This window comes from Hyperolius riggenbachi, chromosome 3 (assembly GCF_040937935.1).
Source record: "Hyperolius riggenbachi isolate aHypRig1 chromosome 3, aHypRig1.pri, whole genome shotgun sequence".
NCBI lineage: Eukaryota > Metazoa > Chordata > Amphibia > Anura > Hyperoliidae > Hyperolius > Hyperolius riggenbachi.
In genome coordinates, this window is record NC_090648.1 from 276,203,319 (window position 1) to 276,214,700 (window position 11,382).

The 11,382-nt window shown below is 41.3% G+C and overlaps 1 protein-coding gene across 3 annotated transcripts in view; it reads left to right on the plus strand.

Annotated features, from left to right (window-relative positions):
* TRABD (TraB domain containing) overlaps positions 1 to 10,859 on the plus strand; it is a 44,289-nt gene extending 33,430 nt beyond the window's left edge. For all 3 annotated transcript variants that reach the window (XM_068276349.1, XM_068276350.1, XM_068276348.1), the window contains exon 10: positions 7,687 to 10,859. In XM_068276349.1, coding sequence (XP_068132450.1) covers positions 7,687 to 7,867 — 181 coding nt within the window. In that variant the 3' untranslated portion in view covers positions 7,868 to 10,859. The remainder of the gene's footprint in view (positions 1 to 7,686) is intronic.
* The last annotated feature ends 523 nt before the right edge of the window (positions 10,860 to 11,382 follow it).

An 11,382-nucleotide genomic window follows, 5' to 3' on the forward strand; every position in this document is an offset into this window, starting at 1 on the left:
GCGATACATTGGACTAGGGACACAATTTAAGCGTAATAACTGGGACAAAAACGTGTGGGGTTTATGTATCTGCACAGCGGGAGAGATGGCAGCGCTTTCAAGCAGAAGCTTTACCTGAGTGATTGAACTGCATGGATGCGCAGAGCTCCAGTATATGGACTACATTACACACCTAGCATTCAAAACAGGCAAAGGGGGTGTTAGCTTCAGTAAATATGTGCACAGATTATTCCCTACTGGACTTCCACATGGTGGTGACGTACCCCCTCGGGGAAGACCTAACGCTAGTCTAGCGATAAAAACATAATATTCCTCAGCTGCTAATCATAAAATGGTATTCACATTTCATCAAACAGACATACAGATAAATGATAGCGCTCAAGGCTGCACCTGCAATGTAAGCCTACAGAGGCAATGCAAAGCCCCACTGAGCTAAATACATGCTTTGAATGCAAAGCAGATGCAAATTATGTACTAATTGTAATCTAAAAAATTTTCTCTAACAGTCATCCGGGACAACAGGAGATCCGGTCCCTCCTCCGGATCTGGGGAAACGATCAATCAAGAAAGCATTAAAAGCCCCCGCCCACCCTCATTCCTCAGTTCATCTGTGTTTACCTCCAGGAAACCCCTTCAAGAAAGCAGCTCCCGTTTGTTATTTTTTTTTTACCTTGCCAGAGGGTGAGGTGATATTCCGGAGGACAGGCCTTGGATGTTTTCCGGAGGGGATTCCTGGGGGGGCCTGTCCTTCTTTGGGAGAAACGCGCTTTAGCGTGAGAGAACAGCGCTTTTTCCCTGCCTCCTACCTTCTAGACGCTGGCTCACGGAGGAATAGCCGTAGCGTCTATCACCGCCGCAGCTGTTTCCGGGTCTCTGACGTCAGGCGCAAGGAGGAGGGACGTGGCGCGCTGACGTCATCCGTAACGCGGCGGAAAGGGGAGGATAAAGCGGAGGACCAGGAAGGAGGAAGTGGTTGAACTCGATGGACGTATGTCTTTTTTCAACCAAAATAACTATGTAACTATGTTCCTAGCGTTCTCCGCGCGCACAGACCAGCATGGAAGGCCAAGCGGCTGCACAGCCTTCCGGACAGACCCAGCCCCAGGCGGCGGCTTCTAGTGGGGTGAGTCCTCCGTTCTGGAGGAGGTTTTATGTGGTCTGATGTTTGAGGGGCTAACACTGCCTTTTATGTATTTATTTATAGGCAAAGACTGAGCCCAAAAATCCTGCTACAGCCCCTGAAAAGAAATATAAAAGATGTGGATTTTGTAGCACTAAGATTCCACTGGAAGTTTCTAAAAATGCTTGTCAATCATGTATAGATGCCTTAGTAGCTTCAGAAACTTCCAATATCTTAACGGGGGTGATGGAATCTGTAAATGTTAGGATGCAGGAAACAGACAAATTTAAAGAATCTTTTGTTTTTCCAGCCACTGAGCCTTTACCTGGTTCTTCCTCGACTTCCCTCCCAGGCCCTTCGGGGGTTTTTTCTCAGCAGTCTTCCATCTCTGACATTTTTGGGGCTGAGGAGGAGGAAGAAATTGAGGAGGGGGAGGAGGAAGGGGAAGAGGTGGCAGAGATTATATCTTTAGAGGAAGGTGAACATCCGCAGTCTGATGGTTCAGAGACGGAAGATTTACTTAGAACTCCGAGATATTTGTTTTCTCCTGATGAATCTTCTGAGTTACTGAAAGTGGTTTATGCTACGGAACAAATTAAAGAAACAGTTGCTGATTTAACTCCGCAGGATCTGTTTTATTCAGGCTTAGCTAGACCCTCTGGGAGGGTTTTTCCTATCCATAAGTCATTACAGGAAATCATTTCTTCGTAATGGCAGAATCCTAAGAAACTGTTGTTTATTCCTAAATCATCTAAAAGGAAATACCCTTTCTCTCAATCAGACATTGATAAATGGATCAAATGTCCCAAATTGGATGCTGTGTTAGCGAAATATTCAAAAGATTCAGATTTGTCATTTGAGGACGCGGGGACCCTGAAAGACCCGATGGATAAAAGAGTGGAGGGTCTCCTTAAAAAAGCTTGGGAGTCAGCAGCTTTTGGTTTCCTTCCTGGGATTTCAGCCACATGTATATCTAGCAATCTGAGAATTTGGAGGGACAATTTGATTTCTCAGATTGAAAAAGGGGCTCCTCCTAAAGATTATGCGGCCTCTTTGACAGTGGTTCTCAGAGCGGTTGCCTTTTTGGCGGACGCAATTACTGAGATGGTTCGTATCACAGCGCGCACTACTGCACTTATTAATTCTGCCAGAAGGGCGATATGGCTGAAAACCTGGGAGGGGGACTTAACTTCTAAAAATAGATTATGCTCTATTCCTTTTGAAGGTAATCTTCTCTTTGGAACAGCATTAGATAATGTTTTATCTCGTTCTGCGGAGAAGGGGAAACAGTTTCCTAATAAAAAGAAGGTCTTTAAAAGTAAAAGACCCTTTGTAGCCAAGAAGACGGCTAGTGATCAGAGTTTATGGCCTAATAAAAATCGGACTGTGCAGAGGAAGTGGTCCTTTCCGAAAGGGAAAGGAGGCTTCACGCTCGGGAATTCCAATCCTACAAAACAGAACAAATGACGTTCTACCAGTGGGGGGCAGATTACGTTTTTTTTCTGACAAAATGGGAAAGATTAGGACCCGATCCTTTTGTTTTTCAAATTATAAAACGGGGTTACCGTCTTCAATTTTCTGTTCCTCCCCCCCCCACAGGAGATTTGTGAACGAGATTCCAAGGGACCCAAAGAAAGCGCTGGGTCTGGAATCAGAAATTCAGAGATTTTTGGACAAAAGAGTAATAGTTCAGGTTCCCCAGGTAGAGGAATTCCAGGGTTATTATTCACACGTTTTTCTAGTAAAGAAAGCAAACGGAGATTTTCGTTTCATTCTGAATCTAAAGTCCCTCAATCCATTTTTAGTTTACAAAAAATTCAGAATGGAGAGTATTTATTCAGTGAGGGCTCTCCTTCAGGGCAAAGAGTTTTTTATCTCGATAGATCTTCAGGACGCGTATCTGCACATACCGATTTTTTTTTTTTTTTTTTTTTTTTTTCAGGTCATCAGAAATATTTTAAGGTTTGCGATCTGAGACCAGTTCCGGATTCGCCATTTTCAGTTCCAAGCTCTACCTTTTCGGCATTGCATCAGCTCCTCGGATTTTCACAAAGGTCCTGGCCGAGGTGATGAAGGGGCTAAGATTGCAGGGTATTTCAATTGTCCCTTATTTGGACGATCTCCTAGTGTTCGCACAAACAGAAGACTTAATTCTGGCACACAGGGAGATTGTTATATAGACCCTGACTCGGGTAGGTTGGATCATAAATTATGCCAAGTCAGCTTTGATCCCTGCTCGGAGAATTACCTGTTTAGGATACCAGATAGACTCCAGGTTACAGAAAATGTTTCTACCTCAGGAGAAGGTTCTTAAAATCCAGATAGAGGTGGAGAAAGTGTTAGGGTTGGAGGAGTGCTCACTTCGACAAATTATGAGACTTCTGGGTCTTTTCACAGCCGCAATTCCGGCTGTTGTATGGGCTCAGTCTCACGGCAGACTGTTACAAAATGTTCTACTGACAAATTGGGACAAGTCCCAAGGTTCTCTGGATCTTCGAATTGCCATTCCAGACCCAGTGAAGGTCAGTCTAGGGTGGTGGCTAAAGCAGGAAAATTTACAGGCGGGGAGATGGTGGAGACAATCGAACCCGATAAAAATGTTCACAGATGCGAGTTCATGGGGCTGGGGGGCAACAGCTCTGGGGCAACACGCTCAGGGTTCCTGGTCCCAGACCATAAGAATAAAATCGTCCAATTTCAGAGAACTGATGGCGGTTTGGGAGGCACTTCTAGCATTTCAACAAATGATAGAAGGAAATCCTGTTTTAATTTTTTCCGACAATATTACGACAGTGGCTTATCTGGCGAAACAGGGAGGGACAAGGTCCAGAGACCTTATGTCTCTATCCTCAGGGATCTTCAGTTGGGTAGAGCTCAGGATTCTATCTTTATCTGCAGTTCATATAAGAGTTCAGGAGGCGGATTTTTTGAGTCATCGGCAAATAAGTCAGTCGGAATGGAGTCTCCATCCGGAGGTTTATCGTGCGGTCTCAGAGATTTTCGGCACGCTAGAGATAGACCTCTTTGCAGCCCCAGAGAATGCAAAAACGGATCGGTTTTTCTCCCTGCACAGGAGCCCAGGATCTCTGGGATTGGACGCACTCACTCTCCCATGGCAATACAACCTATGTTATGCCTTTCCTCCATTAGCTTTAATACCTCAGGTTCTGATAAAGTTACAAAAAGAAAAGGTGAGATTGATCCTAATAGCCCCCATGTGGCCAAAAAGGCCTTGGTATGCAACCCTGTTGAGGTTATCGGAGAGAGCTCCGTTTCCATTTCAAAGGTTATTGAAACCCTCATGAAGTGTAGGAAGCCAGTAACTCAGAAAATTTATCGGAAAGTTTGGAAGGTTTTTTTTATCATGGTGTACTACAAAAAACAAAGATTGGAACCTGACTAGTTCAGTCCTAGATTTCCTACATGATGGGTTTGAGATGAAGCTGGCGCCTAGTACTCTTAAGGTACAATGCTCGGCACTGTCTATCTTATTAGATAGGCACCTAGCTCAGGAAGAACTAGTAAGGAATTTTTTCAAGGCTATTCAAAGATCTACCCCAGTTAGACAAAAGATTTTTCCCCAATGGGATTTATCCTTGGTTCTCAATTGTCTCATGAGGCCCCCTTTTGAACCTATTGATAAGATTGACGTTAAGCTCCTTTCCTTCAAATTAACGTTTCTGATAGCTATCACATCAGCCAGGAGGTTGGGAGACCTACAAGCATTATCGATCAAGGACCCTTTTTTGGTTATATGTCCAGATAGTATTCGTTTAAGATTAGACCCAGCTTATATTCCGAAAGTTTCTTCGGAGTCTCATCGCTCCCAGGAGATTATTTTGCCTTCCTTTTGTGATAAAGCTTCAAATGACAAAGAAAAGGAGTTTCATTGTTCAGATGCAAGGCGCACTCTTTTGTCATATCTGACAAGGACTAGAGAGTTTAGAAAATCGAGTAATCTGTTTATACTATATACAGGTAAAAATAGGGGGCAACAGGCATCAAAACAAACCATTGCTAGATGGATTAGGCAAACTATAATCTTAGCCTATCAGACTAGTAACTGTCCAGTACCTACCAACATTAAGGCCCATTCCACACGTTCCTTGTCCACATCCTGGGCTGAGAGAGCAGGGGCAACTATACAACAGATCTGTCAAGCGGCAACCTGGTCGACAGCATCCACGTTTATCAAACATTACAGAGTGGATGTATTATCTCAGCAGGATCAGTCGTTTGGCAGAAAGGTGCTCCAAGCAGTTGTCCCTCCCTAGGTGAGACTTTTTCTTCTAAAAAGACTTCTTGCCTATCTCTCCTGTTGTCCCGGATGACGGTTAGAGAAATACTCCTATTAGACCTACCGGTAATGGAGTTTCTAAGCGTCTTCCGGGACAATGCCTAAAACCCGGCCCTAGCTGGGGACACCTTTCTATTTTTTCTATCTTAGTTGGATGAGCACTGATGGGTGTCTATTTTTTTCTGCTATCTTCATTTCCGGTGGTTTCTAGTAGGTTCTACTTGTAGATGCACTGAGGAATGAGGGTGGGCGGGAGCTTTTAATGCTTTCTTGATTGATCGTTTCCCCAGATCCGGAGGAGGGACCAGATCTCCTGTTGTCCCGGAAGACGTTTAGAAACTCCATTACCGGTAGGTCTAATAGGAGTATTTGAAAGTAAATTTGTAGCAATGAATGCAAATAGCCACTAGTATACTTGCGTTCAATTTGCACAGCGGGAGAGATGGCAGCGCTTTCAACCAGAAGCTTTACCTGAGTGATTTAACTGCATGGATGCACAGAGCTCCAGTATATGGACTTTATTACACACCTAGCATTCAAAACAGGGTTTTATGTACCGACGCTCATTTTATTTTAAAACTATAATGGCTGAAAACTGAGAAGAAATAATTTTTTTTTTCCCTTTCTCCTTTTTTTTTTTTTTTGTTTTTTTTTTTTTTTTGTTTTGTTTTTTTTTTTGTTTGTTCCATTTACAATGCATATAAAAATAAAATAATTCTTAGCAACAAATACCACCCAAAGAAAGCCTAATTTGTGGTAAAAAAAACTTTTTTCACATTTCAGTGTGATAAGTATCAATAAAGTTATCGGTGAATGAATGGGAGGAGCAATGAAATGTAAAAATTGTTTTGGTTTTAAGGGGGAAAAAAAACCTGCGATCCTGAAGTGGTTAAAGTTGAGTCAAACAATTTTTCTGTCGTCTGACGGAAGAACGAAGTAACCTCGATTTATACTTTGATCATGCTACCACTGCAGCACTGGCTGATTGCAATAATGAGGCTCTACTGAGTCTCAGTAAGTTCCGGTGCTTGGCTAGACTTCCTGGTTTGAAACATCAGCCAAGCCTACTCCCACTCCTCCTGCATTGGCCATGCCCCCGGTGACCTAATCACCTGGTTTTTCCACCAGTACCGAGGCCAGCCAGATGTCATGTGAGGAGGAAGACTATAGTTCCAAAAGGAGCTCAGTGGATCGTTCAGAAACAGCCTTATCAGTCCGCCGACAGCGCATACACATGCGCATACTGTCGGCTAAAGACCGCCCAGCGGGAGGGTCCGGCGGACCCGTCGTTGCATTTAGTAGTGCCTGTGTACGCACCTATAGACTATGGTGACTCGCTGGGTCAGAGCTGTATTACTGACTGTAGTCAGTGCTGTTGAGATAGGTAGGCTATTTGTGGCTTTACTGGCAAATACAAGGACAGTGGTCCACTGAAGGGTCATCTAAACTGCTAGCTTTACATGTTAGGGTTCTCAGCTGCACCATAACTATTCGTTAAAGTCTCTTGACTAGTGAGAAAGCATAAAAAGCTTCTTTTCAGCATTTTCTATTAGGGCCAATTTACACCATACCAGTTGCCGTGGTGTTTAAATGCAATGCACAACAAATGGTACAGAATGGGCCCATAAAGACCCATTGTCTATATGGAGCCATTCTCCCTTTGTCTGTTGCATCGCACAACACAGTGTTGCAAGCATTTTTTTTGTTGCTATTCCAGCAATGTATAGTATCTGCACTGACATGGCTATGAATTAAACTTTAACACTGTGCACAGCATCATCCAACTGTCATGTGAACTTGCCCTGAATGTTGGTGTATTTAATACAGAAGTGTACGTAAAATTTCTTAAAACATGCCTCTGATCACTAAAGCCGTGTTTTTGCTTTACGCCTAAGCCATTCTTATTTATGTTAACCAATGACCAATCACGATTCTATGCTTGTACTTCATTTATGCTGTAGTACCTATTGATGATCGCCACATTTAAACTAAGTACAGCGGTGGAATTTTCAGATGCCATAACCTGTTTAACTGCCCATTTTAATCCAGTTTTTTCTTGTATCATTTTGCAACTATGAGATTTCTTTTACTTTCACTAAAGTGGAAAATTGGTAACGTGACAACTGAGATGCATTATGAAATGTTTTCTTATCCATGTTAATATGCTTTGTAGTTAATTTTTTGTTTTGCTTTTAAGTTATTGTAAATCATTGTTTTATAGGCATTTGCTGACCTCAACCTACATGTAATGTTTATTATTCTTTTACAGTGTGCCTCCTCCATCAACCTTGAATAGGATTATTTCTTTTGCTGCAAAAGTGACAATTTTTGGACTTTTAAGTTATGGTTGTTTTTGTGTAAGTAGAAGAACTGTCCGGTTTATCCTTTCAGTGCCAGCTACACAGTATTGCCTTCAAAGACTGGACCAAATGAGAATGTGGAATTTTTAAAAGGAATTATCAAATTTTATATACTACAGAGCTATTCATTAAAGGGAACCCAAGGTGAGAGGGATATGGAGGCTGACTTTTTTATTTCCTTTTAAATAATGCACATTGGCTGGCTGGCTTTCCTGTTGTTCCTTTGCCTTTAATACAAAAAGCCATAGACCCTGATCAAGCATACAGATTTCTAACAAATCTGGCAAGATTAGCTGCATGCTTGTTTCAGGTGTGTGAGTTAGACCCTACTAACCTGAAAGATCAGGACTGCCAGGCAACTGGTATTGTTTCAAAGGAAATAAATATGGCCGCTTCCATTGGTCTCAGATCTTGGTTTTCTTTTAATACTGTTGTCTTCACTGCTCTGCCCGGTGTCCAGATAACTTACAAAATGCCTATCTCAAGTCACAGTCCCATGAGGGCGCAAGGTCGTGTTGTGCGCCAGATGGCAGCTACTGCATGTTGAGAAGAGGCTTATCTTGGGCTGAACATCATGGGATATTCTACCAGACCAGATAATTTAGCTAATGGACTTGCATATGAAACAATCCAGGGGACATGCCTTGAATGTTTAGTAAGTCAATTTGGTGTGTCATTTATGAAAAACGAAAAGAAAATGACTCATTTTAAGAAGTCTGTCATCAAAATCACATTGTATTACAGCAGTGAAATTGCTTCAGTTAGGTCATGAATGAGAGAAATATGGATGAAATGACTGACACATTGTAAATCTTTTATCCATTAAAAGCATTTTATAAAACCAACTATTAATTTATTAATGACAAATTACCAAACTAGTATTGCATGTGCGAAGAACATGTTAACTCCAGTCAGATCATCGTAAATACCTTAGACAGTCTGAGTGTTCACCTCACCAGCCACCCAATTGCAGCAGCTTGGTGGTTAACCTACTGAGCCATCTAGACCAGGATCAGCCCAATTGCAGCTTCTTGGGTAGATTGCAAACGGTTCAATATGTGATGCATTGAGATTAGAAATCTGTGACATGCTTTTGTGGAGTACCAGTGGCTGTGGGTTTCTAACTTCAGAGTTCTAGCTTGTGATTTGCATATGTGATACTATTTGAGTGATTGTGTTATTAATTTGGTTTTATAATTGTTTTGATGGCTACAGTTTAAAACCTTTTTGATGCTGTAGTTTTAATGATGTTACAGTGAGTTACAAATTCCATTATTTTCTCTGTTATTAGAGGGTTCCACTATTAATTTTATCAATTGATAGACTGTATCTTGTTCTTCTGAGCTCCATTCATCAAACTGCCTAAAAGAACGGTCACTCACAGCAGTCCTTTAGATTCTTTTAGTGTAGCTTAAAAAATATACTATAAAATAAGTTACTGAACTGCCAGAAGGTACTCTGTTTATAGCAGTCGTGGCTAAAAAGAATGTTGGTCATTTTGACTTATCAGTGGATTCCATGATTCTATAAATGATAGTACTTTTTTTTGTCACGTCATCACATGCCACTATTGCATCACCTTCTTAATCCACTGCCTACGGTCCTTTTTGCACATTTTGCCCAAATCCTTCCCATTATATTTATATTGCACTTTGTAAACACAGTAGCACTATTAGTCTTTTGCCATATATATATTTTGTTAGATTTACCGATAATTATTCAGTTTGAGGTCAATAACTAATTCAAGGCAAAAGTCTGTCAAACCTAACACAACAAAGGCTGAACTCCTATGCCTACTATTAAATGTACGTTTGCTTACTGTTAGTAGACCACAGGTTCCTGAACGTGGATTCCGATTTTAAAAGAAAATGACCTATAATGCAGTTGAGGTGTATGATTGGATATCTAGCTTTTAAATTACAGGAAGCGTACTCCTAATGAGTTAAAGGACTCCCAAGGTGAAAAACTTACCTTGGGCTTCTTCCAGCCCCTACTAGCAATTTGGATCCATCGCCACAGCTTTGGTCATCCTTGCAGTCCTGTTGGCTGCTTGTAAGGATCGGCGACCCATCAGCGGGTCAACACATCTGCCCTTTCGAGCACCCACGTCATTTGGCGTAGGCACTCAGATGCGCACAAGCGCCGACCCACTGAGCGGAACACCGAGGAGGACCAGATCTGCGGTGAGGGACCCAAATGACTTCTAGGGGCTGGAAGAATGCCCAGGTAAATAAAGATACTTAGCTTTTGTTTTTTTTTTTGTCTTGAGAGTCCTTTAAGGCTGACAGAACCTGCTGGGAATAAATGATCTGAAATAAGTCATCCTTCACCTGTATCTGTTGCTTTGGCAGGCTTCTTTTGTTGGGAACTCAGTCAGGAAGATTGGCTGGCTGTCCAGTGTAATACAAAATGTGGCTGCCAGTTTGGCCTTCTCTCCATAATATATGGATTATGCACTGCTATTTATAACAGCCTTTATTATAGACTTTCCAAGTCCTTAAAGTGTACCTGAACTTTGGGTGTTTTTTTTTTCTCTAATTAAACAAAAACAAGGTATAAACAAGCAAGTCCACAGTCAGGAAGTAGGAATAATGCATACACCTTATATTCATGAGCACGTATTCATAAATAAGGGTGTAGAGAAAAATGTGTTGGTATGTCATATCCATACTGTGCGCTACTTACATTAGTGGCCATTCTGGAGAGCAACACTGTAGCACAGTCTTGCATACTTTTATGACCTCTGTAGAGCAAATACAGTGATATACAGTTTGCCTAGACTATTGTCTGAATTGTGTGGCTACAATGTAATTTTTATCATGGGGATTTCCAAAGCATTTCATGCATAAGGTTCCCATTTGAACATCCAGATAGTTGCTACCCTTTTGGACAGTATTTTGCAAGTGAATCCCAGATATACTGACCTGAATTCCTCCAGAGAGAAGCATTCTATTATACTCAAGAAAATTGAATTTCTTAAAATGTATGTTATAATTTCATTACATTGAGTGATCATTATTCTAAAGTCTAGTTTGGATTATACGTACATAAAGCTATTAAAAATCTCCCCTGAAAGTTTGAACATTTTTTTTCTAATGGAGTTGTCTATTCTTTATCTTGCCTCAAGATGAATTTTTGTCAATATTTACATTGCTTAAAGCTTTCTAACCCCAGTGGCAGTACTGCACCCAGCAGTACGCCTGGCATGCCATCCACAGGACTCTTAATAGCACCCATTCACGCACACACGGTTGATTACAATAAATACATATCAGTATGGTAAGGCTCATTTATTCAGGGATTCAGAGCATATTACAACCCTGCTCCAATCAGGTAATTGGGTGACTATTCACAAGTTCTGTGCATGTTCTAATTATATTTAGTAAATTCCTCTTTCAATGAATCAAATACATTTTCATGCCCATCTTTTTGTAATTTAAGAAGTATGTACTGTACATCTAAATATGCTTTATGCTAAACATATTCTATATGGTGCTTTGTAATGCAATTCACACACACGCATTGCACTTCCTACCAAAGGTGTGGGTGTGTGTATATGTATATGTATATAAAGGGAAGGAAGCAGTGTTATATATATTGCTGAT